Source organism: Sphaeramia orbicularis, chromosome 1 (genome assembly GCF_902148855.1).
Source record: "Sphaeramia orbicularis chromosome 1, fSphaOr1.1, whole genome shotgun sequence".
NCBI classification, from domain to species: Eukaryota; Metazoa; Chordata; class Actinopteri; order Kurtiformes; family Apogonidae; genus Sphaeramia; species Sphaeramia orbicularis.
In genome coordinates, this window is record NC_043957.1 from 16,738,426 (window position 1) to 16,766,033 (window position 27,608).

General features: G+C 36.8%; 1 protein-coding gene across 4 annotated transcripts; it reads right to left on the minus strand.

Annotated features, from left to right (window-relative positions):
* On the minus strand, positions 1-26,836 carry sun2 (Sad1 and UNC84 domain containing 2). 4 transcript variants are annotated; one of them, XM_030161552.1, is made up of 16 exons: positions 26,579-26,836; positions 17,142-17,247; positions 16,859-16,974; positions 15,557-15,934; positions 15,411-15,470; positions 15,132-15,203; positions 13,412-13,560; positions 11,937-11,987; positions 11,763-11,801; positions 10,308-10,502; positions 9,156-9,293; positions 7,491-7,587; positions 5,958-6,073; positions 4,863-5,036; positions 3,792-3,881; positions 1-3,050 (listed from the first exon to the last, which is right to left on the minus strand). In XM_030161552.1, exons 2-16 carry the CDS (start codon positions 17,243-17,245, stop codon positions 2,934-2,936), a joined length of 1,896 nt encoding a protein of 631 aa, XP_030017412.1. In that variant the 5' UTR covers positions 17,246-17,247; positions 26,579-26,836; the 3' UTR covers positions 1-2,933. The 4 variants fall into 4 exon arrangements, with proteins under 4 accessions (XP_030017412.1, XP_030017351.1, XP_030017557.1 ...); XM_030161491.1 differs by lacking the exon at positions 26,579-26,836 and adding an exon at positions 24,153-24,183; XM_030161697.1 differs by lacking the exon at positions 26,579-26,836 and adding an exon at positions 19,773-19,887.
* Positions 26,837-27,608: the final 772 nt, after the last annotated feature.

Genomic DNA, 27,608 nt, shown 5'->3' on the forward strand with positions numbered 1-27,608 from the left:
CTGCATGCTTCTTATCTAATTCATGTTCTATACATGCACCAAACCACTGAAGCAAATTCCTAGTAATGTGAACCCTGTTTACTTACATGGCAATAAACAGGATTCTGATTCTGATGTGACACCAATGCAGTGTCTATGAAAGACTGTCATGATGAAAATTTTAACCAATGGCACTGCAGTGACCTTACAAACTATTTTATTTACTTGCTGTTGTTTTAGTTTAACTGGTTTTCATAAGGTTCAGTAACTGGTTATAAATGATGCAAAATGTATTATTATGTAAATTAAAACAATTTTTTTTCACAATATTAAGGTCATTCGACTGAGTTTTATTGTATTAACTTCTGTCCTAATCCTGTGTGAAACAAGAAAACATTAGGAAAGACGACACTTTGCTGAATTCCAGAGGTCTATTCTGTCCAATATAATGTTCATTTCTGCCAACAGTTTTTAAGCCCAGCAGCAAAACAAACCATTGCACAAAAAAAAAAAAAAAAAAAAAAAAAAAAAAGAATAACTACTGAAAACAAAAGCCAACACACGTTACAGAGATCCTTCTGTTACCAAATGGTAGAATTCCGCTAGAAAAAGCACTCTGCATTTGATGTATACTGAACGGTAAAATCATTTACAGGTTTGTAACAGATTGTAGATAAATATGGATGATGTGATGTCCTGACAGTTTCCTTCCATTGTGAAAAAATGAAGCCAAAACCCATGAGAGCCACGGCCACAAGAGTCGCCATGTAGTTCGTGTTACATGTCTGATTGGTTTGCAGTTCTACGTTTGGACTGCGTTGGTCCTAACAGCTGTCAATCACCCTGTTTTAAAGCATCAAATAAGTTATTAAAATACACCTGATCAAAAATATACACATAGAGACCAAGTTCACCCAATGTATGACCTTTGAACTGCAGCCACCAGGGCGAGACCAGCGTGATCTGGCTTCACTTTTCTGATCTGTCACTGTGTCCATATTTATTTACAGTCTGTGGTCTGAAACACTTTGGATATTAACTCAAATATGACACGAGATTATCAGAGACAACAGCAAATTATTTCAATCAATATTTTCCTTTCACCAAATAAATAATTCTTCCTGATTGCATAATTCATAAAAAAATAAAAGCTATGTACAGCCAAGCAGAAACACAGACATCATAAGGTACCATGATGCCTCCTGAAGAGGTTAGAGGTTTTCAAGTATTCAAGTACAAAATCAAAATGGACTAAAAGCCAAAATAAAGTGTATCACTAAGCTGCACGCGTTACTTTTTGGTAGACTTCATAATTAACTTATAATTTGCAGATTTACTGCTGCGTAATTCCTATTACTTGTTACATATTGTGGTAAAGGTGAAGATCAGAAAAGCACATCGGACACTTTCACGTCTAACTAGCTTAGTCTTATTGAATGTCACTGAACAAAGCACTTCACCACACAGCTGCACAAATGAAAAATAACATTATTTATCAACCCAGAGGCTCCGGGTCGGACTGTGTGGTGAACAGGGCTGGGTCCTAGGACTCCTATGATACTTTTATGGCACCGATCCAGTTGCTTGAACACATTTGAGTATTGAAAAATGCCTGATGTGCGGTAATACTATATCATTTGATGTAAAATGTGTAAACCTTGTCAGTATGGCTGCAACTTATAACTATTGTTACTGTTGATTAATAGTTTTTGTCGATAAATCACAAAAATATGGTGAAGGAGTTTTCTAAAGGTCATCATGACATTATCAAATGTCTAATTTTGACTTTTTCCTTATAATAATATAAAATTCTCATAATAATCATCTATTATCAGAATAGTTGTTGATTAATCTTATAATGGAAAAAAAATTAAACTGATTAACTCGGTTCCCTCCCACCTAATTTATGTTAATTTTCTCCTATTTACTAAGTTCTAAAGCTTATAACTGAAGAAACACAAGGACAAAATTAATCAATGACACCTTAGTTGAAAGGTAATAACCTCTAGCTTCAGAACATTTCTTTTTCTTGTTGATAAAGTACAACCTGAATTACATCCGCCAGTCCATTTAGCTTTGATTGCTATCCAGATGATTTTTTCACTAATTGTTACCTGGTGCTCAGGAATACTGTAAAATAAACTTAGCAACTCCATTGTAGAGAATCTAAGCTTTATAACAATGTATAACAAGTCTATATTGACAAAAGATTTGCAATATTAACTTGTATTTAATACAAGATGGCGACTGGAGTGGAGAGGTTAATCACTGGAGCTTATTCACTATTTTATATCGTAGTAAACAAGTTGATTTTTATGTTGTAGAAATGTCTATAAAAAGCAAATGGGCTGAAGAAAATAATAATGAATTGTTTGTTTGTTTGTTTGTTTGTTTGTTTGTTTGTTTTTTAAATGAGGAAATTTGGTACTGAATAAGTACTATTTAGGATCCTGGTCCTGAAGCCAAGGTATCGGTGCCGATATAGAATATTTTAATATACCCAGCCCAAGTGCTGTATGAATGTAAAGCAGTAATTACATGAAAAAAACACAATAATATATAATACATTTAAAAAATAATAATACTATATATGTAGAATGATTTTGTGGCACAAAAGCATAAAGTTGCCAGAACTTTACGCTGTCAAGTCAATTGCTTGGATTTAAAGAGAAAAACTATGTAGACTAAATTCTGTACATTCTTCTGAAGTCAAGTGCACACTTTTATTTGTGCAAAACTAACTTTTAGTTTTGTCACTTTACATTAAACATTAGAAAACACAGCATATCCATCCCATTCCAGCTGAAACACAGTCACACTCATTTTCTCTTCAGTAGCATTTGGTGCAAACACACCTCAGACGTCCACAGAAGGACATCAGCACATGTCAGAAGGCGTATACTCCACACTGATCTGAGATCTGTCATGTCGCTGCCGTCGTCGACTCCTGTGTTTCATGTAGAGACCATCTTTCCATGAACACGGAACCGGTAAAGACACGTGTACTCGATATGACCCCAGTTTGACAGAACTCGTAGCTCTACACATCGATATACCACGTCACTCGGATTCTGCATTGAACATCAAAAAAGAATAAAAGAGAAAAAGAAAAGGGAGGAAAAAATGAAAGTGAAGAGAAAAAAAAGTAAAAAGAATCAAGGCAAAAACAAGAACAGGATAAAAGTTGTCAGGTTGTGTGCATTTGAAGATGTCTGAATTAAACTCACAGTGTTTCTGTAGAACAGGAAGTAAATAAGTTACACCCAGTCTTTATCCTGTCCCTTCCACCTAATTTGTGTTAATTTTCACCTATTTACTCAGTTCTAAGCTTTAGAACTTAACAACCACAAGGACAAAATTAATCAGTGACACCTCATTTTAAGGAAATAACCTCTAGTTTTAGAAAAAAATCATTCATTTTAACGTGGATAAAATATTACGTAAACTCCATCAGATTAAATTGAACAGCAGTTTTTTCCAGATTTTTGAACAGGAATATAATTAATGATGGAATGGACCAGTCATGTGATCTCATGACACCAAACAGGTAGGAAGTTCCATTAGCTTCTGTCACTGTCCAGGTGACTCTTTCACTAATTATGTTTTGGAGATCAAGGTTACTGTAAAATAAACTATACAACTCAATTGCAGAGAGTCTAAGCTTTCTATGAAGGTACATCATGTCCATATTGACAAAGGTTTTATTGTAGAAACGTCAGTGTATTCAATACAAAATGGCGACTGGATCACCTGTGATCTAATGGGAATGAATGGTTAAAAAAGTATCAACCTGATGGTCAGTTTGGACTTACAGGAAGCTGAAATGTCTGTGTCGACTCTCCATTCTCATTGTAAGTGAATGTTCCAAGTAATGTTCCTTCCTCTGTGTCATTTTTCATCCCCTGGAAAAAGAGACATTACACGTTGATTACACATTATCATTATTTATGTTTTGTTGATTATGTTTTAATTGTAATTGTGTGTTTTTAACCTCTCTTTTCCATTTTTGTAAAGCACTGTGAATTGCCCTGTGTATGAATTGTGCCATACAGATAAATCTGCCTTGCCTTGCCTACACATGTGTTTAAGCAGATCTTCCCAATTTTGTCAGATCAAACTCAAAACAGACATCTCACAAAAAAAAAAAAAAAATCATAATAAACTACTGTAACATGTTGGTTTTTAATGACTGTTACATTTTGTTACTGCCATCAAATACTGTATACATACATACAGTTCTGTATTTTTAATTGAATCATATAGTCTTTGTTCATAATGTGGTTTTCAATCAGTAGTTGCTTTTCCATTGACCCTCAAATTGTGCAAATATAACTTGCGCATAAAAATCTACCTAATGGAAAAACGACAATTTTGCCAAAAGTCTCATTTTTCAATTAAAAGTTTTTGCGCTGGCAAGAAGTGGTTTTTCGGGCGTAGCGCAAATTGTATATCGCGCAAAACTGCAATGGAAAGACCTTTTTTCGCAACTAGTCAGGTTAATTAAAAAAAAACAAATGTTGACGTACGTTACAACCAACAAAGAAGAAGAAACATGTCACGGTATGTGTGGACACACCAGGAAACCCAATCATTTTTTCATTTAGTACGAGATAGAGAGGTAATATATAATATTAATAATGAATATATCCGCAAATCAACACCATATTTACTCTCATCGTCATGTTTATGGAATGACTTCTTGTGTCATCTCGTTATAATAAATTAAAAAATCATCGCATTTGTGATTTAATGGAAAAACTGACCTTACGCACTTCTCTTTTTTCGACATTTAGTAAATATGGGTAAAGTTTTGTGCAGATGTCCAGTGGAAAAGCGACTAGTGAGAAACAGATGCAGATCTATGTACGATTGGAACAACTCACATAGATTTGAAAGTCTTTGGGTGCTGAATCGATGCGACCGGTCGGGGAGTTGTATCGTGGCAGGTGGTCGACAGTCACATGTGTTATCCTGATCGGGTGAGACAGGGAGATGACAAGGGTCCCCTGAACGCCATGAAACGCCCAACATTTTCCTGGGAGCAGCACCGGGTAACCCTGGCAAAAAGGGAGGAGACACTGATGGCACCACTATACTTAAATGTGCATGACAGGGAGCACAAAGTGAAAGAAATACTGTCCCCCAATGATTATTACCCCACCCCCTGAAAGGGAGGCAAGGGGTATTATTTTTGGTTCGGTTTGTTTGTTTCTTTGTTTGCTAACACTCTAGCAGCAAAACTATTGGCTGAATTCATAACAAATTGGGTTTATAGACTACAAGTGACCAAGAATAGATGTCATTACATTCTGGGAAAAGTAGGTCAAAGTTTAAATTTTTTATGAATTTTCTTTATCTTCTTTTTTTCTATTTACTTATAATAAATGAAATTTCACGTCTGTAGCAGCAAAACTACTGGTTGAATTCATACCAAATTGGGTTTATAGATTGCCAGTGACTCAGAATAGATGTGGTTACATTTTGAGAAAAGTAGGTCAAAGTTGAAATTCTTTATAAGTTTATAAAATATTTTTTCTTCTCCCATTTACATATAAAGGGTGAAATTTCAAATGTCTATAAAAACATCAATTTTGTTTTAATTTGCTTCAGACTTGGCACATATATAGAGGTAACTGATTTGCTGACATCACCTTACACCTAGACATGAACACATCAACTGGATTGATGCCAAAATAAGCTACAATAGATGCGAGGTGCGGGGTTTGTTGTGCCTGGCACTACTTGTCTTGATTCATTTTCATTACAACTGTTGACTAAAGACACACAATAGCAGTAGTAATTGAATATAAATATAATTCACTTGTGTTGGTTATACATTAGCTTTGTGATTTTACATTGAAATAAGAACTATCACAGGTTTCAGTCTTAACAAAAAAATGCATGAAAACGTTAACTGCCCTTGTTTGGAGTTTTAATGAGAGAAAGGGGAAAAAAAGAGAGAAATATGGACAGAATACCTGAATAACAGTGCGTGGGCTTTCGGATGGGTACCACAGAGGAAATCCAAACAGGGTCACACACGCAGAGCGAATGCGATATGTCTCCGAACATCTGGTACTGATCACACTGGCACCTACACACAGAAATACAATAGAGGCAGGAGCTCAAAGATATACTGTAAAATAATAAAAAAAAAAAAAAACACTCAACACCCCATTACACAAAATGAAACAGAGCTAAATAGAAAGTAAGCTTCTTCAAATAAAGCTGTAAATGATAAAGGACTCATGTCCACACTCAGACAGAATCTTATTTCATACAAATCCTGTGGAGTTTAGAGGTGAGCTTACTTAGCTGTACATTCTGCTGCACTGACAGAAGTTTGAGGAGAAAAGAGTTCAACCTTTGAACCGCACTAGTCTTAACCAGCCAATCTAACCTCTAACCACTCCAAACAGACTTGCAATATGAATTAGGGCATTAACAGAAAAGCCGGTTTGTCAACACGTCGACGTCTGTGGCACAAGTTGACGTTACTTTGGAGGAGTCGACTAGTCGTGTGTTATTCTCTCTCTCCCTTCCATCACCCGACAGCATGCAAGCCTTCATTCAGCACATGTCGATACTCTCATCTTTCTACATGAAAACATGGGGAGTGCAAGGTAGGGATGCGGCGATCAGCGGACCCCGGTTGGGTTGGTGCGGGTCCAAAACATGTCACTTTATTTGCGGGGCGGGTCAAATAATTCTATAAAAGTGGGTTGAAAAAAAAAAAAAAAAAAAAAAAAAAAAAACCTGCATATCACTGGCGCAAGACCAAGACTGAAGGAAGAAGACAACTCAGAGTAGAATTACTGAACTGATTGTGATCTAGAAAAACTATCATCTTGTAATGTTCTGTGAACCATGTAAGCACGACCAATACTGAATAACAATGTGGACAGCCAGTGTGTTCGGATTATTCTGTTCATTTATTTCATGAAGACAATGCGCTCTTTTCTCTAACATGCTGTGCGTCTTGGCTGTCTTAACCTTTTCCCACTTTATGTTGTTTACTTAAATTTAAAAGAAAATTCAAGTTCTTAACCTATGTTTTGTTGTGGTTAAAATGTCTGAGAAGGACTGTTGATGTTTATGTCTTGCCAGTTTTTTGTTCTGCTCTTGTACGTTGTTAATATTCCAGTGAACTTTAATACAAGTTGCTCATTGTTGAACGGCTGTGTGTCTGTGTTGTTCCTCCGCTGTCAATGTGATGACGTCATCATACGACTTGTTGACTCAACTTCGACTTTATTAACAAGTAAGTCAGTTGAAAAAATCTGAAGTCACTAATGCCCTAATATCACTCACAAACCAGTTATTTAAGATGTAACACTAATGGATGAATGTCCATAACATCCATTATGTTTAATGGAGTTTACAGTCTAAACAGGCATCACTCAGACTAATATGTATGTTTGATTCAATCACATGACCTACTCCATGTTACTATCAAACTAAATGAGTATTTCTAGAAACAATGATTAAATAAATAAAGCTCTTTTTACTACCTTGAGTCTCCAGGGCGAAGTCGGCCATCTTGTCAGCCATGGGGCGTCCACAGTCAGAGCTGCCAGCTTTGTCTAAAACTCTGACGGCCTCATGCTCCTGAGTCACAGACATGATGCAATTTACTCGGTGTTAATTGAGGTGGGACAAGATAAGCTCTGTTTCTTCCTACTCCAGAGGTGTCAAACTCATTTTGGTTCAGGGGCAACATTTAGCCCAATTTGATCTCAAGTGGGCTGGACCAGTAAAATAATGACATACTAACCTATAAATAATGACAACTCCAACTTTGTTTGTTTTTGTACAAACCCCCCCCCACACCCCCCCCATTAAACTAAGATAATGTTTACATTTTACCAAAAAGTGTGAATAAACTGAAGAAACTGAAATTTCATTTGAAAAATTAGTGCAATTTTAACAATATTTTGCCTCAACCTATTATTTATACATGTACATTACACACAATGTTACACAAACATTTGGTAACAAGCATGATATAATTAAAATGGTGGAGTTTGGAACTAAAATAAGAACATTTTCTATAATATTACGTCTTATCTTATTATTAGCACAACTTACAGATCACAGTGGATCAACAAATGCACAAAACATCTAGTAACAGGCAGACTATTGTTAAAATTGCACATTTCAGGTTATTCATATTTGTGTTTATTTATGCATTTATTTACATTTTATTGTGAAAGGAAAAAATCTGGTAAACACACACACACACACACGCACAGCTGTGAAAGAATAATTTGTGAATGTAAATATTTTCATAGTGTAATGTTACTTTTTTTTACTTGCTCACATTTTTTTCCACATAATTTTTCAAGATGAAAATTTGTAGTTATTATTTATGGGTTATAAGATAAGATAAGATAAGATAAGATAAGATTGCACTGTTTATTGCAATGTTATTTTACTTGGGATCATATTGGTTTATATGTGGAACCTGAACAAAAATGATTTTGACAACCTTGACTGTTAATATCTTCAAGTGTAATTTTTGTAACTTTCATTCCACATGTTTGACACCCTTGTCCAACTCCATTTCAGACACAAAATGCTGTTAATGTACTACAATGAAATGACTGTACATTTGTTCTTCCTTGTGTTCAAAATAAAGTTTATCATCAATGTGCAAATCCAATGACATGTACCAATGTTCACCAATACAAGACATTCATCCACTCATTGATAAGTGCTGTAGAATCTGCAGAAGTGGTTTAAGTCCATTCTTTCCTCCAGTAGAAGCTCAAAGACTTACAGACTGACGCATCTACTTTATTGCAGAAAAGTATAAATGTAGGCTCTGGCATGCATTCAAAGTATAAAAGTAAATTATTTGGTTCTTACCGAGATTAAAAAAACAAAACAAAACATAGATTTAGATGTGTTAGCTAATTTATCTTGTTTTAAGAGCTAATTTCTTAATTTAAGTATTCATACATCTGTAGACATGCCTATTTCTAGATTTAACAATCTTAATTCAAGAAATACTGTCAAGTGGAATTATCTTTCTGCGTGGACAGATATTTACTTGTTTTGAGTACCGTTTTCCTCAGACTTAGTGTTTTTATCTTGTTTTTAGACACCCCTTTTTTGCAGAGAAGTTTTTGTACTTGCTTAAGTCCTTCCTAGTGGTCTGGTCTTTTTGCACCTACCTTGATGCGGTCTGTGAGCCACTTCTCCATGGCCTGTTGGAGCTCTGGTGTGAGCTGGTTCTGTACAGGGGCAGGATCAGGACAGGGGGCAGCGACAGGAGGAGGACTCAGCTGGATGGAGGACAGCTCCTGGGACAGCTACAACAAATATGATGGATAAAAAAAAAAAAGTCAGGTGTGAAACAGGATTTCTGTTACATCAACTTCCAGCAGTGGTCCGCCACTGCAAAATCATTACTTCTGCAGCTTTTTTAATGAAATGTCTGTGTTTTCAGGAACATTGTTTTTATCCTCTCCTTTCCCAGTGGATCACCAGCGATCCAGTCACCATATTATCAGACTCAGATTCAGCTTTATTGTCATTCAATCCTTAGACATGATCAGAATGAAATACAGTTACCTAGGTCTCGGTGTGTGCAGCATGAAATAGGATGAAATAATAAAATACAATAACCCTCTGGCCAGAGTTGGCCGAGGGATAATAAAATAGATAAAAGCTTATCAAATACACCAAAGTTTCTACACTAAAACTTTGTCAGTATAGGCATGCTATACCTTCTTTGAAAGTTAAGATTCTCCACAATTGACTCGCTAAATTTATTTTACAGTATTCCTGAACACCAAAATATAATTCATGAAAGAATCACCTGGATATAAGTTAATGGGATTAGTGTATGTAGTTTAGGCTGTATTTTAGCCACATGAGGTAATTACCTTTCAAATGACATGTCATTGATTAAGTTTGGTTTTGTGGTTCTTCATTTATAAACTTTAGAACTTGATAAATAGGCAAAAATGAACAGGATTTAGGTGGAAGGAACAGGTTAATATATTTTAATCCTTTTCTCACATATTTGTTGATGAACTGGTGATCGTCTGCCAGTCTTTACACCTGAAGGACCAAATGTTTCCTGATGCTGCTTTGGCAACAAATCATTATAATGAAATGCTTCAAATCATAGTGTTATGTAATTATTTTAATCATCGTTAGCCCTAAATTGTCCCTCTTAGACCATTTCTTGACTGTATCTGACTATCAGGAATGAATCTATTTATAAATGTCAATATCTCTTCTTTATTTTTTACAGTTGCATTATCTATACTGTGATATTTCCCACATTTTACAGTTTTAATTGTATATCTGTTTGTTACCTTTGCGTTCTGAGCCTCCATGGCTTGGATCCTGAGGCTGAGGCTGGCAGCAGCAGAGCGGCTGTCGCTCTGGTAATCCTCCATCTGCCTGCCGAGCCCTGAAACCTGCTCCTCCAGACGCAGACGAGTCTGTGAGTCCAGCGCCTCAACATTTTCCCTTATCTTCTTCAGGTCAAGCTGTAGGCGCTCCTGCATCTGAGAAATTAATTGAAGTGTCGGTTATTAAACTGGGCTTATGGGGACACTATGAACGGTGGCGGGGAATGACATTTGTGGGTAAAAAAGATGGCTGAAGTTAGGTTTGCATAAAATAGACGTGCATTTAAAACAAAACTTAATTATCTTGGTTGTCACTTATAAAAGCCTTAGTGTGAATTCATTCACACAGACAGAGAGAACATGCATCAAGCATCTTAGAGCCTTTTTTGGCAGAACAATATATACATTACACTGATAAACACTGATCTACTCAAGTCTTGATAAGTAATAAAAATACTGTAGGACCAATGGCCCTGTAGCTTACCGGCCAAATTAAAAGCTTTGGGAAATGTATCCAGATGCCATTTATTATCACCCAGTTCTGTGTATTTATTATATTACAGAAATAGCCCATGTTTTGGTCATATTCCAATCAGATCTGTAAAAAATTCAAATTCCAACTTGATATCATTGAAACTTATTTATTGTATCAGTCCACTTCCCATCTGTGCAAATGGGAACATTTTTCGAAGTCGCACCTAATCCAAAATCAGATCTGGATGGAAATAACTGTAATACCTTGTGTTGACATCATCATACAGAAGCTGTATACCAAGTTTGAAGTCAATCAGAACTGTAGTTTCAGAGAAGAAGACGATTGAAATTTTTTCCCCATAAGAGCCCGTGTTAATTTTCTGTAAGTTCCAGAAGAAGATCCTGATCAGCATGTGGCCATTATGTTTTGGTCATCTGCCCATCAGGGCTGGACTGTAGAAATTTCAACTTGCTATTATTTACATTTACTGAGTTATTGCATCAATCCTCTTCCTATCTCTTATAATGGGGACATTTTTCAAAGTTGCACCAAATCCAGAATCAGATCCGGATCCAAATAATTTCACTAACTTTTGTTGACATCATCATAAAGAAGCTGTATACCAAGTTTGAAGTCAATCAGAATTGTAGTTTCGGAGAAGAAGACGATTAAAATTTTTGTAATGGACGACAGACGACGCCGGATGCCGCATGATGACAATAGCTTACGGCCTGTTGGCAAGTAAGCTAAAAAAACAGGAGCGATCAGTCTTTTCTTTATAGTTTGAAATAAACAGCACCAGGGGTCACAGCTGTGTTTTCATCTCAGAGTGATGGTTCCCATCTTGATTTCACCAGCTAGAAATGTTTACTGCACAGGTTTAACACCAAGAGAGAAAATAATGTAAAAAAGAGAGAACACAAAAAGTGGGGTTGTCTCACCTGGGTCAGAAGGTGGTCCTGCTTAAGCTGCAGCTCCACCTACAACCAAATACAAATAAACTTAAAGATGACAAAAGACATTTATGTAAAATTTTAATACTCAAAATGACTTGAATCTGTTTGCCTGGCTGAGGACCATATTACATTTTATTACGTTTTTCAAATTCTTCTTACCAGAAGATGCTGCATCTTTGCTTCAACAGCTGCAGACACAGTGGCTGGATCCTGGTATGACACAGTTGATCTCATTATAATAGGGTACCCAACAAGAAAGCTTTTGTTGTTGCATGCAACTCAGATGCTTCACAGATACAGCTAAATAAAGTGATACTCATCAATTCTAATGTTATATTTTCCAATTGTAATAAATTCTTTTGTTGTCTGTTTTTGCTCATTTCATTGCACTTCTGCATAAATAAATCTTATGAGTACCAGCTTAGGGCTACACGATTTTTTGAAAAATTCTTATTGTGATTATTCTGAACAATAGTGCAATTTACAGTCTGGCTTGCAAGGAATTATTATAAAAATTAGAATGTTTTCCAATAAAATACACCGTATTTATTTGCGCAGGCTGATGATTTAATTAACTGTGAAGTTCAAGACTAAGGCTACATTCAGACTGCAGGCAAATGTGGCCCAAACTCGATTTTTTGCCCATATCTTACCTGTATCCGATCTGTTAAAGACAGTTTGAACAGCACAAATCTGATTTTTTCAAATCCGACTCAGGCCATTTTCATATGAGGTTCTAAATCCAATACATATCTCATATTTTGCAATGTGACTTCAGTCTGAACGGCCAGGTCGCATTTATCCGACCTTTATGGCACTGAAATGTGACAAACATTACAATTCTGTGTCCCTGGAGGAGGAGCAGCAGGAAAAACATACTTTCATAAACACAGTGCGTGCCTGCATGGTCACGTATTACGTCATGACCTCTTTTGCACATGTTGGTCACTTCAGGGTCACATTCAGTTCGTACTCAGAACTGACAGAAGTTGCATTTAATATGTAAAATGAACAAGCACACAAAAAAATTGGATTTCACCCAAAAATCCAAATTGTGCATTAAGGCCTGCTGTCTAAACGTAGCCTAAGACAATATTATCTGTGACCATAAACTCCAGTGACATCCTGTCTTATTTGTGTTTTCTCTACGCATTAGAGATGATACCAACTCTTCTAAACAACAGAACTGCTTTGACAGCAGATGGAAGAAATTATTGGGTTGATTCATCATTAGCATTCTTCAGAGATGCAGCTGTAGAAAGTAACTCATAATCATCATCATCAAATATCACCATCATCATCACCATTATCAATACTGTAAGAGACTAAAACTTATATCCAGCAACTTACAGACTGGTAATAAAGAGAGACGTTGCTATGGAAACGACACGCATCTAGGATACACGGCTCTCATTACATCAGTGTAAACTAGCCTATTTGGAGAACGCCACAGGCCATCACATTACAAACACTATAGATCTAAGGTTTCAGCTCATCTCATCTTTGGAGAATTTTCATTCTAAACAGGACTTAAGAGTTACTCGACAACATGTGCATCCACTCACACATCCATGGCCAATCAGTGTAACCCAAACAGACCAGTGAGAAGTGGAACGTGTGCACTTGAGCCCTACCAGCACAGGTGTAGGCTGAATGGTGCTGGGTTGAGAAGGAGGAGCTGGAGGGAGAACAGGTTCAGTCTTGGGTTTTGTCAGTGATGGGGTCTTCATGACAGTCATGCGGGAGAAGAAAGAGGTGAAGAAAGGAAGGAGGAACCAAATACCTGGAGAAAACAGGAGGGGTGAGGGATGGTGACACTTTCTAACTGAAATTATGATAAAATCACTAGATTTCACAAACCTATAAGATTAACGATGTAACACATCTTGAGTAACATTCTGCCACGTTATGTATAGGTCATTATTATGTGACTTGAAATATGTCACAATGTTCATTCTTACCCACTACTCTGATAGGACATGTATGAAATATGGTTGTGTGAATCACAGATAACATAAAACGATGAGTTTTCATGTTGGGATTATTCTCTATTAGTTTTTGGTGTTAACTTTCAAGTCTTTCATCAACTTAGAGTAACATGGATGAGGTGACATCCACAGGCCACAGACCATGCTAAACCAAGCTACATTGTAAATCTATTCTTTCCTCTCTTTTGTTTTAAATTAACTTCTGTTTTTTCCATTATGTAGTCTGTTAGTTTTCTCTTCCCCAGCCTTTTAGGATGCAGGTGATAGAAAATAGTAACCTAAGGATTCCACTGGGGAGAGCCGAGGTGCTATCCAGCAGCATCATGGCTGCTGGATGCAGGATGAAGGATGAAGGAAGACTATTTAGAACATGCAATGTGAGTTAATAGGTGTTATGTGTTTAATAACATTGGTACAGGCTATAACTAGTAGCATACTATACTTATAGACAACTGGTGCACAGCTTAACCCTATATTGCCAAATGTATCATATTTGATACATGACTTTTGAAGCCCTCTACATGATCAGTGTGTTATTTTTGTCTTGAAAAACATGATGTATACAATTAGATACATCCAATAGATGGATAATCCACCAGGGGGGAGGAATTCATTCACCAGAGGCCTTTCCAGTGACACTACAAGACTGTCATTCATGAGGAAGGAGGCAGAACTTTGCCAATTTGAAAAGGAATTACCAATTTGTTAGACATGTTTGTGTTATATTATGTTTTTGTTTGTTCAAAAATAATAATATTTTAGCATTGAGACCCAATGTATCAAATATGATACAAAATTGAAAATCATACATTGAAATTGATATTTGAAAAAACATATTTTGGGTTGTTCAGAAGGAGCAATAAAGACTCCGGTTTCAAAGAACTGGAATTTTCTGTCAGTGATTTAATGGTTCAGGCTTTACAGGGTTAAATGGCTTGCACCATACAATTTTCATTCCAGGAGCTAAAGTATGTGAACACATATGTCCAAGAGTAAATGTTTGGCTCAAGGGCACACCAAACAGATATTTACACTGAAACTGTTTAGAGCAAACACAGTCACACTGCTAATGTTTGAGATTTGTTCTGTGAAGCTGGAATTGTTTAATATGGCCTAAACTGACGACCAGAAAAAAAAAAAAACTTGTATAAAATGACAATGTGTCAGGACCGAGCTGATTCTACCGTAATTAATAAAACCCAGACACAAACAACACAGTCAGGTGAAAAAGAGACAAAAAACAAGACAATACAAAAGGCAGGATTAAAGTGCAGCATAACCAAACAAAGGGGCACTGAGGTCTCTACAAAACTAGTCTGAAAAACTTGCCAGGTGATCAACAGTGTGATAAATGTTAGTTACTTACAGAGGATGACCACAATAAGGAGGAGACTCAGGCCAAATGCCTTCCTCATAGGACTGCTCAATGATGCACTGGCTGCAAGAAAGAGAAGAGAAGTTGAGTTGCAGGGATTTTACCAAGCCAGAGCCAAATCACATGCACAGTATGTGAAAACAAACCTACATGTGATAGCTATGTGCGCTGTACATGCACACGTGAACTCATGCTGAATAAATCCACTTAGAAAAGCTAACAAAGAATTGTTCGACCTTTTTCAAATAAACACAAAAAACAATGTCATACCTAAAGATGCCTGCTGCATTACTCTTGACTGCGCTGCTTCAGCCGTCAAACAGACTGAGTCTGCATAAAATAAAAGACACATTAACATTGTTTTGTAGTTGTACACGAAAACAAAAATATAAATACACACAAAACTGGATACTCACCCAAGAGTCTGAAGAAGGCACTGCTGATTCTGGTCCAGTATCCAGTACTGGGGGCTCCACTTCTGCAGCAGACTCTACCTGGACTGCTGCTGCTGCTGGTGGGCTTCTTGTAGGCACCCTCAGAGGACGAATACCCTGAACTGTCTACCCCACTCTGACTCTGATTCTTGTGGTTGGGTCTAGAGTGTAATCCCGGCCTGATGGAGCTGCCGAGTCCAGCATAAGGGGTCTTCTCTGGGGGTGCTAAGGGGGATCGGACCGGTGTGTGGCTGCGAGACGATGGGGTCAGGGCCGGCCGAGGGGTGGCTGTGGTGGGCGTGTAGGGCACGGTCCTCATGGTCGTTTCAGACTGGATACTCAAAGGTGAGGGACTCACACCTGACAGAAAAACAAAGTTAGTACCCACCGCTTTTAATTTCAATTTACTGTACTGAGAAAATTCTGCAGCTGCAATTCATATTTTTTAAATTGTTTCAATAATATAGTCAGTCACCCTGTGGCCTGGTCTCAACAGACAGTTTCAAACTTGGAATGAAAAATGGAATGAAATTTTACTGAATGGCACCAAGCGTCATACACTTCTCGTAGCTTCTTCCATATTTCAAATGATCAAAACACAATGTGAATCTTGTAGGAATGGACTAAACATGTTTGCAGACGCCACTAGATTAAACATGGAGGGTGAATGGAAGTGTGGAACGCTGTAAGTGTGTTCCACCAATCAGCTTTTCTTCAGCACACAGCCCCACCCCCAAGAATTCTGAGGAATCTGATAAGTCATATCCCCTGACTAGGAACTTTTTTCAGGGAAAGTTTGGGGTCAAGCGAAAGATTTTTTTCCGGGTAATTTCCATGGAAATGTGTCGAGTTTTAGTTTGTGCTAAATTAAAAGACATTTTAGAAGTTCCTGAGGTGGAAAAGGGGCTAGTGAGGTGTCATAATTTTTAGGAAGATGCTACCAATAGTTGTTATGCGTCTATTTGCCACTAGAATTTTTATCTTTCAAATGTATGTTATAATAACATGTCATTCGTTCAGTGGAAAATTTTATATGTGTACTCAGTGTAGTTAAGGACTTTGTGTGACTAAGAAAAATTTCCTACATGCCTATAATTAAAAAAAAAACAAATCTCTTCTCTCAAAAATGTTTGCATTGTCACATTATCTCTTGAAGCTTCATTTACTACTACATGAAATTAGATTTTCCACTGCTGAGTAGAATTTGAAAATGATATTACTACCACTTTTGGTAAAATAATGGTCTGTGCTGACTTTTGCATTGATAGGTTGTTAGGTTTTTACCGTCATGCTTGTCTGCAGAGGTGACTGGATCAGCGATGGCAGAACTGTCATTGCTATTTGCTCTACTAGAGGTACGAGACCCAGCCTTACGGGGCCCAGCCTTCTTTTTGAAAACCCTAAAGAAAAAAAAGAAATACGTAAGAGACAAACACAGTGCACACACACAAAGTTGTTCTGTTTTTTTTTTTTTTTTTTAATCATTAGGTTTTGTGTATGTGAGCTGCTAACTACAATCGTCTTTTAAATGTTTGAATATCACATGCGTACAAACAGGGTCACATACTTGACAGGGTTCTCACGGTATTTGTTGGTGATGGTACTCGAGTCAGATTCTTCATCTGAATTATAGTAGCCACCTTCCACCAGTCGAGAACTCCTACGGGACATGACTGGAGACAGAAAAACAGAGAAAGAGACAAACTGTGAAATCATTTAGCAATGTTACACATTCATACATGTATGTTTGTACAGTGGGAAATGTCTATAAGGACCAAAAAACTTAACAGAGAATCTTGTACTTAAATGAACCAAAATGTGTGATTACATTGTTAATTTTAGGCATTTTCATACATGAGACTGATGCTTTATACACTTGGAAATCATTGACTTTGAACAAAAACAACAGAAAGTGAATATATGTGTGTAAATGCCAGACTGAATGGCAGTGACCATGGTGGAAAAAAAGTGGTGTTTCTGTTCACCCCATGCATTTGTGACATATTGCATCAAGAATCAGTCTTAAGTCATTGAACACTGCCAAGTATTGTTCCGTTCTCCAAACCCATATGCTCCCTTCTGCACATGCTCTGTTCCATTAAGGTCAAAACTGGAAGTTTCAGCAGATAATGAAACACATCCAGGACAAGACATGTTGAGACTGTAACACCTTAGTGTGGCTATTTTTTTCTTGTTAACAAGTGTCTGATGCAGCCACACCTTTAGGAAAACAAAAAAAGATTTTTCCACAAATAGTTCTTGACACCATTTGAGACTGTGTTAAATTTTAAGGGTGTTAAAAAAATCTTTCCACTACTGTGAAGTCTGGTGGTGTTAAGGTAAAGGCAAAGACATGGATATTCTTGCCTTTCTGATGGTCCTCGTGAGGAATGTCAACTCTTGGTCCAATAAACTTCCCAACAACCCGAATGTACTAAACAGACTGTACATAACTAGTATTTTAAGACAAAAACTTCAGCATAAGTCTAAGGGACCCAGGGCTTTTTGGAGCCAATCCCCGTCAGCAGTTTACACTTTAAAATACCACACTTCTGCTTTGGCTTCATTATAGAGCTAAAATTCCTTTCCCTTTGGGGTTTAGCCAGCTTTATTCCATTTCAAGTCGACTCAGGAGACTCAGGAGCAACCAGACAAATAAAAGCCTGAGGACCTTTTCTGTCTGTAAACAACAGATGTTGTAACCCCAGTCATATTACTGACAGGACATGGAACTCTTGGTCTCAGATCTTATGAAGTTCTGCTAGAGCTTTGACAAGTCCTCACCATTATCACTCACATTCAACCCAGAGCAGTGGTTGCGGAGGAATCTCATGTCACTCAGGAGACAAACATTTCAACCATGTCTCCCACACCTTCCATCTGATTTACACAATTTAACTGTCCTACCACAAAAAATAAGACACTTTATCTGTTGTACGCTAATCAAAGAAGGAGTCAAAGAAGTTCTTCACAGCTCTAAGTTCTAACAAGTGGTGCCAGGCACAACAAACCCCACCCCCCGCACGTATGTTGCCCATTATAAGTAAATGGGAAGATTTTTTAAAAATCATAAAAAATGTGAACTTTGACGTACCTTTCCTAAAATGTAACAAAATCTATTCTGGGTCACTGGCAATCAATAAACCCAATTTGGTATGAATGGAGTTTTGCTGCTAAAGTGTTAACAAACAAACAAACCAAACCAAAAACAATACCCCTTGTCTACCCTTCGGGGGGTGGGGTAATAACATAAAGCCTGTGTGCAGTAGATACTGGTAGGATTAAGCACTAGGTGATTATTGGAAATGAACCGTATGAACTCCGAGACAAACTGAAACCTATACAAACACCACTCCTCATTCCAGCATTTACAGTATTAGTAGATGATACAGTAGACGTAGTAGTTAAAATAGTAGTACTGGAAGTCTCTGACAGATGCTTTCTTCTTAATCTCAGACCTGTGTAATCCAGATAATCTACAGCCATCCTGCCGCTCAAAACCTCAAACACCACAAACAGTGAGTAAAATGACCAACTCATGCAAACACACCAAAAGGCACCTAAACAACAAGTGCAAATATTATACTGTGCAAAGTCTAAGACACATTCAACTCATACATTGTATACTAGACTACAAGGAAGTAAAAAAACACACATATAATGCATACCTTAATGGAGCCACCATACTTAAACTGAGGACAACTTGAGAAAATGTTGCAGTTTAAGAGGAGATGAAGCAGATAACGATAAAGGAGGGAATAACCTGATTTCAGCTGCTCTGTACTGTGGTCATTAGGAAGCATCAGACGCAAGGAAACACTGCCATTACAATCATTATGTAAGAGGCAGTTTAAGAGGAGTAATCTGATTGGTCAAAGATGTGTTCTTACAGCGCTGGTAATTAGCATAAGGCACAACGTCTATCGACTGACTGCATCGACTTTTGTAGCAGGAACATATTGACCCATGAATGGACTAAAAACCACTACAGAGCAAAAATATATAACTAGTAAAAAAAATAGAAATAGAAAACCCATATAATATATTTGCCTTTCACATCATGGTCTTCTAGTTGAACAGAATAAAACCGGCGTGTTTGAGAAGGAGAAGTTTTTTACCTGCACTGTCTGTCTGTCATCAACATGCTCTATGTTATCATCCTCAATAAATGACTCCACAACATCAGAAATCCACCAACCTGCTCAGTGATCCAGTCTTCTAACTTTTTAGCAAATCTTGCAACTGGCTGTGTCTGCTACACCCCAAAAAGCAATTTGTGCTCTTGATAAACTAAACTGGTAAAAATGTGCCTCCAATAAGTGTCCTGACAGCATTAGCAAGTGAGCAGGCTGAAGCACAGCGGCAACACTTGTGCTAAAATGACAGAAAGGGAAGCTGTGGCTGATAGACACAGGAAGTCAGTGTGTAGATAGAGACGCAAAAAGCTCTACTCCTAAAAGGGCGTTGACAATGAATCGAATGCACAAGATTCTCTTAATGTCATTATTTTAGATTGGTTTTATACAGAATTTTCCAGTGTTTCTCTACTAAAGTATTCCTTGGGTCAACAAAGCTGTTCATTCACATCACCAAGATCTTATTCATGAATTTATTGTCTGTATGTGGTGCACATAATGTTGAACAAGATGAGCAAAAATGACAAGAATAAAAACAATAAAACAGACAAAGTTACATCACCGTAACGCATGAGTGCAGCTGTGTGTTTGCTGCTGTCTGCATACAGGACGACTCTCAGTCACACTGAAAGTGAACGTTTAGTCGCAGCTGCAAGCAATCCACTCAGTGAGGTCTTATTTTCCAGCATACTTGATGTTAACAATCTACTGTTTATCGGTTAAACTTTAAAGAACAGCAGTGAAAACAGCATAAAGGAGCAGGTTCTTAGCTGCAGATGCACTTGGATGTTTATTAAGGACGCGGTCCTGAGCTATGTTTGTCAAAATTTTAGGGTCATATTCATGAAAACTAACAGTAAAATGTTTGAAAGAAAGTAATTTCTTTTATGTTTAATGCATAATCACAGTTCCCACTTAATTTGACGTAGTAAATATTCAGTTCAGCTTATGAAAACCAATTTATATTTGTATAAAATATACCTGTATCGTGTTTTCCAAAACAGTTTTAACATGGAGCAGGCGCATTTATTTCCTCCTATAATCTAAAAATGTGTGAAAATATCAAATTAGATTCTATTTCATGTAAAATAAATACTACATGCATAAAAAGGTCTTTGTTTTCCTTTGGGACTATGCCAAATAAGCCTGTTAACTGTTAATTCAGTTGTAATTGTCAGTGTTTATATCAGCATGATTAAAAAAAATGTTAAGAGAAGGTTGTGGCAACTGAACTGTGGATCTTGAAACTATTGTCAGAAAAAACTATTACACTATGGCAAACTATGTATGAAACCAATATAAGACATGAAGTGACATTGTTTCACATGTTGTATCAGTGCAAAAAAACAGTGACAGGTTTTACAAATATTTTGACACCACAGCAACAGTAACTGTGCTGAGAAAACAAAGGCCTCTCCCTCAAACAATTAGCATTTCTTTTTTTTCCCTCAACACGTCAGCAGGCTTTAGCTTAGAGTGTAGGGACGGGAGCAGTTTGTACGATAATTCCCTCAAATCCTCCCTGCACTTTTAAAGGCAGCTCAGTTCAGCCCAGCTCAGCACTATTCTACTCATGGACAAACCAACCCCCTCCTTCTTAAAGTACAAGACATCCATCCATGCGCAAAGCACTGTCCTCTCCTTACTTGGTCTTTCATTTCACCCCCTTAAAGAGTCTGACCTCATCTAAAGCAGACCATTTCAGACTAATTATCCTGTTAAGTTACATTTTACCTAAAAACCTTATTCTTTGTCTGACTGTGTTGCGTCGATATCAAGGGCCTTGAAGACAGCTGAGAAAGCATGTTTAACCATGGCTACTGTTAAATGCTGCTCAAGGATATATGTAAATGGCCTGTAAAGGCAAGAATATGCTAAATTTACTGGAGGGCAAATGTATAAACGAAAGAGAAAAATGACCCTAAAATGACAGCACTTGAAGATGAGGCCCCATCCCACTCATTAAAGGTAGGGTGGGAGATCTTGGAAAAACAGTTCGAGCAAGCTACAATTTGAAAATATACAATTCAAAAGTCCAAACCCCTTTCCTCTGACTTCACCCCAAAGCCACGCCTCCAGAATACCGGAACACACAATGCTTGTTCCCAGGTGTTCACGAGCACTGCACAGCATCAATTGCAACCCCCCCCCCCACCTGTTCTAAATAATCTCTGGCTAGTAAGAACATCTGATTGCAGTAAGACTGATGTCAGGCTAGCAGCCCACTAAAGCTTGCTTTGAACGCTGTAATCTGTGCATTTCACCATTATGTTTGTTGGCAGAACAGCCCCAATTCATACCTAGCTGGCTAACGTTACATTCCCTAGTGATTTATTTTAGTGACAAGACAGCTTGTCGGTGAATTTTACATCCTAATATAGCTAATATAGCTAGCCAAGCTCTGGCTTAATTTCCTGAACAAGCGCTCCAAGCCTCTGAGAACACAGAATTTGTGCATGAAGAGGGGTTCGCGGGGGGGACAAATGACAGTTTGGTAGACATATTTATCTATTTATTTAGCAGGGACAGTACACATCAATGAATATTTCTGTAAATGTGCCAGTATTAGCAAAATAACTATTTTTCCACTGTTGTCCCTGGGTAAGATGTAAAATATCACCATTCAATCATTTCGATGGGCCGGTTAAAATGACTGGATAGTGTTTTTTTCAGTCCTGTCCGTTCCAAAGGTGACTACATTTTTTTTTTTTAAATTTATGTGTTAGAGCATTTAATTAATTGGTTGCAATCAGGGTGTGATGGGGATTTTAAGCAATATAGTAAAAATGCTCCAGGAAAACATCTCCTACCCCACCTTTAATTGTTAAACTAGATGCACTAAACGGTAATAAGCAATCATGTATAAATATTTACTCAGTCCATGTGTGTACAGAACACATACAATATTCATCAAAATAAAAGTTTTCAAAAAGTTTTCAACGGCAGTGTCCCAAAATCCAAGTCCTAGCTCTAGCGTCATGCTGTGGGTGAAAATAAAAAGAATAGTTCTAGAAATGTGCCGGGTAATCTGGTGATGAGGTAGGTATCTGCAAAGGTGGCTGTAGAACCGATCTAAAACGACATTATCTGCTTAAATTGTGTAAGGTGAACAGACCTAGATGTATAACTTTACTAATGTCTCAATAAAATATGACTACTTAGCAGGAGGGAATCTTGGTTAAAGTCACATTTTGTTGGACCTGTGTGAGAGGTAGAGACATAAGGAACAACACCTGTTCAGCCTTAATTTTTCTTTACTATGGCCAAAGTGAAACCAAACTGTACAGTCGTGACTGGGAGGGTTAGACTGGCACTCTTAAGTTAGATACAAACAAAACTAATGGGTTCTATAACATCAGGGTAGAACTGTATTGCGAGTTACAGTTATTGCACAGACAGAAAGACACAGGAATCAACACTACCCTGTTCTCCCTCTGCCTGCTGGGTAAATATAAGATATAGAAGGATTAATCAGTGCCAACAGGACATTTTACAAACAAACTGTACCACCAAATTAGGTGCCAATAACATATTATATTGGCTTTTAAAAATCCAGCATTAGTTGACCTCTAGCAAATATTATTGGCACAGTAACCAAGCAAAGTTGTGCAGAGATAAACAAAATGTGCTGTTCATTCAGCAAAGCAGGGTTTAAATGCCCAAAGTGCATTTAAAGCATGTGATATTGAACTTAATCGCTGTGGACAAAATCAACTGTTTCTCCACTCTTGATCAAAAAGAAACACAACAGCAGATAAAACAAAGTATCTCATTATGCTTCTTTTTTAAAGATTATTTTAAGATTTCTTTGGCACATATAATACTGATTTTGGACAAATCTTTATCTTTTTCTTATACAAGCATTGAGTTAAAGTACTAAGTAACTTTCCCAGAGGTAGGTTTTATGAAGGTATATTATTATTAGAGTGAGTTAAGTAATCTACCAAGTAAATCTCTGATGTACAGTGTTATGTTCAGTAGGTTTAAAGTTTTGTAACATCAATAATATTTACTTAATATTTCACAAAGATAAGATGACTACACTTCACATTTTTACTAAACTTTTAAAGGCTATGTTGACAGCCTAATTGAATCTGTACCACTCTGAGATTTCATGTATTATGTAATTATGCTCAGCATTAGATACTGTCAGTTCTCTGATCATAGGAAGTGAATGAGAAAACTATCTCCTGCCTCAGTTGCCTCTGGCATTTTCCAGTCAACTACAGAATCTATGAAGAGTGAGTTAATATATTAACAAAACATATGCCCAGTACACACTAGAAGTCAATCAACCAAACTGATCCATCAGCGACAATATAACATTATAAACTATCAGTATCAGCTGAACACAGCTCTAGTAGCATCTGATGACTGTCAAGCTTCCTCGAGTTACACGGAAAATAATATGAAGCCTGTTAAAGGACTATACAGGTACTCACAAAACTGGAGATACATCCACTCATTTCTACATGGCAGCTCTATAACATAACAATGACTTGAATCAGACTGTTACTATCTGTTAAACATGTGTGTTCTGGAGGGTTGTACCCAATAAACCACTCACTGCCATCTATCAAGAACCAAATTCTTCAGTAAGTAGCTGAAGGGTTGAAAGTAATGGGAGTGATTGCTCAGGGAAGGGCAGGGCAGCACTCTGTAATAGTTCCAGCAAGAGACCAGGTGGAGGTTGGGACAAAAGCAGTGGGTGGAATGAGGGAATACAAGTACAGACAGCAGAACAAAGATGACAGACTGAATGGCAGACAGAGGGATAAAATGACAAAGGGCAGGAAAAATGAAACGGGGATGCTGCAGCATTGTATGTGTAAAGATGTCTTGCGGGTCTAAAAAAAAATTAAAAAAAAAAAAGCCAGTACAAAGTATTGAGTTGTTGAATAAGAAAAAGTGCAGGAATGAAAGGCTGAAGAGGGAAAAACAAGAAACTACTGTGGGAAGGAGCGGGCAAAGAATGGAATTCTGAGAATTAGTCTTCATCAAACCAAATCCGTCTGGCATAAGGTTTAATGCTGTGGCTAAGTTTAGAAGAGTGCCAACAAAAAATGACTCACATACGGACCACATGAGTCATCCATGTGCACCAAGTTGAATAAATAGCCTAACTCTGGGTTCTTTGCAAAGTTGAGAATTAAACATCAAAGTCACTTCACAGAGCAGCTAACCTACACAAAGAGGTCAATAAACCAGAAATCCCCGTTGAAAAGTTCCTCCTACATTTGTATATCCCACTACTAAATTACATATTCTGCTATACAATAGTGGTGGTGGGTCTGTTAAATCCCTCCCAAAACTCCACTTAGAGCCCTTACATTAACTACTAATTAGTCATTCTACATCTACTGACCTAGGCTTCCCAGTTCAGGTCAGAAATGTCCCAGTCATTTTCTGAGCCCAGTAAAAAACATGCTTAGTATGTATCACAAAGAGATTGAAAATAAAGAAAATATATAATGATACAGTGAACAGTATTGACCTAGTTACCAGTAATAGTTGTAATGGCAAGTAAAGTAATAATAAAACAAATTTCAACCTGTAAATATCTGCAATAAATATGATGGAGGATATCATCCCGCTTTAGAAAACACAATTCAAAATGTGGGCTTTGCAGTTCTGAAGCTTTACTTTTTACCCACAAGTAGTTCTTTTTATAGTAGTAGTATAGTAGTTTTTATAGTAGTTCGTTTTATATATGATAAAAACCACATTAAAAGTACAGAGCAAAATTTAGATGCAACAAAATGAGCACAGTAGGGATTTTTTAAAATTAATATTAAATTAATATTTATCAATCTAAGCAAAGCAATTACAATAAACACATGTTGCACAAAATCCTTGCTGTTACTTCAACCAAATCTTGTGAAAAGCATTTGGTAAGGCTTAGAATATACGTGCGCCTGTTAACAATACTTTTTAGCATTTAGACTAGTGCCTTCAAACTTTTCAGGATCATGAACATGACTAAAAGTTTTCAAATGGCAAATTATTTGTGTCGATGTCTGAATGTCTGGTCTTATATTACCTCTGTCTCTTAAAAATTAATGTATTTTTAATGTTAAAATATGAAAGCTTTCACCAAGTGACACCAGTACAATTAAATAAAACACTAAAACAGAACAACTAAATTCAACATTTCGGTTCATATCAGGTCAGGTCTTAGAAAGTGATTGTCCTTAGATGCCTTTCCACTATAGTTGACTTGACCTATATTACTAATGCGTAAATTATATACATATATATATATATATATATATATATATATATATATATATATATATATATATATATGAAAAAATGGTCAATTTTAAGAAGCTCAAACTCAGAGAAGTTTTATTTTAAATTAAAAAAAAACAAAAAAAACCCAAAAAAAATGTATATATATTCAAAACAATAACAAAACAGTCAAGTCACTGAAACTAGGTAAGCTTAGTTAACTTAGTAACATTAGCTTATAGTAGATGGGGATAGCATTGAAAACACTGAAAACCAAAGTACACATCAACAACTACAGTCTATAAAGTACAGCAATATAATCTAAGCGAAACTATTTATTAATGAATAACCAAGTCCTGACCAAAGCCCAACTCATAGTGTGAAAATGTAGTTCGGTATTGCTAACGTTAACAGCTAACCTGGCTAACGTCCGATAAAAATAAACTAGTCTTAACTAGTTTTAACATTAACCTCATTCACAACCGCATCTGTCAATCAACAAAAGCATCCTGAGAGGATGTCACGCAACATCGTGACACAAAAAGTATTACAAGTACAATCAAGAAACGATACGAATTAACATTAGACATGACTGGACAACTCGTTAGTTACTGTTAACTCATTGTTCCTAACTTACCTTGTTATTTTGTGAGGTCTGTCGCAGTTGAACAAAACACCAGGCGGTTTACTGTCAAATTCAGTCAGGAAGCGATAATCTTCTTTTCAAACAAACAACAATAAACCTGGGTTTAAAAAGACATCTGCTCTCCGTTAAACTGGACCAAAATACAAACTTTACACATATAAATTCCCATAAGCGCAGAGTGAACGGTTGCTGGTCGACATTACTATGCGATGAGACACGCTGACGCTTGTTGTGACAGCTTGGAGCTTTCCACCGCTACACTAGGACGGTCAAGTTGCCATGGATACACACACAACTTCCGCTAAATTCCTCCAAAATAAAACTTCGCATCTCACTCTAATCCATAAAAAGCCATATTTTCAAGTCTATCACCATTGTTTAGCATTATATTTTATTTTAACTAAATCTTATTGTCATTTAAGCGATCATTTTTGACGATGCGGTGTAAAAAACACAGTTAGAATTTACGCTACATGCTTTTGTTTCTATTTCCGGTCTTCTTCCCGCTCTTCGTGGCCGCTCTGTGTACTCTCCTATCTGGTCTTAAAGAGTCATAGCGCCCCCTCTGGCGGTTGTTATGTGTCCTCCACAAAACCACAGCTGCGTTTCAGTCCTGATGCCGCACAGAGGAGCCATTTGGTCACATGTAATGTTAAGAACAAATAAACTGGCCTGTTAAAAAAAAAACAAAACAAAAAAAACAAAACATATATATATATATATATATATATATATATAAATATATATATATATATATATATATATATATATATATATATATATATATATATATATATATATATATATATATATATATATATATACCTGTTTTATGTGACTGCGTTAGTCAAGACAGAAAAGTATCCTCTTGGTGACCTAGACCTTCTCCTCTACACTCTAGACCAACCTTTTCACAGTAAAAGTTAGGGCTTGTAATAGTAATCATAATTTTATTTCTATAGCAGTTTTCAAGTACAAAGTTCTCCAGGTAAAAGCATATGTAACATCTGATATTTAGGCA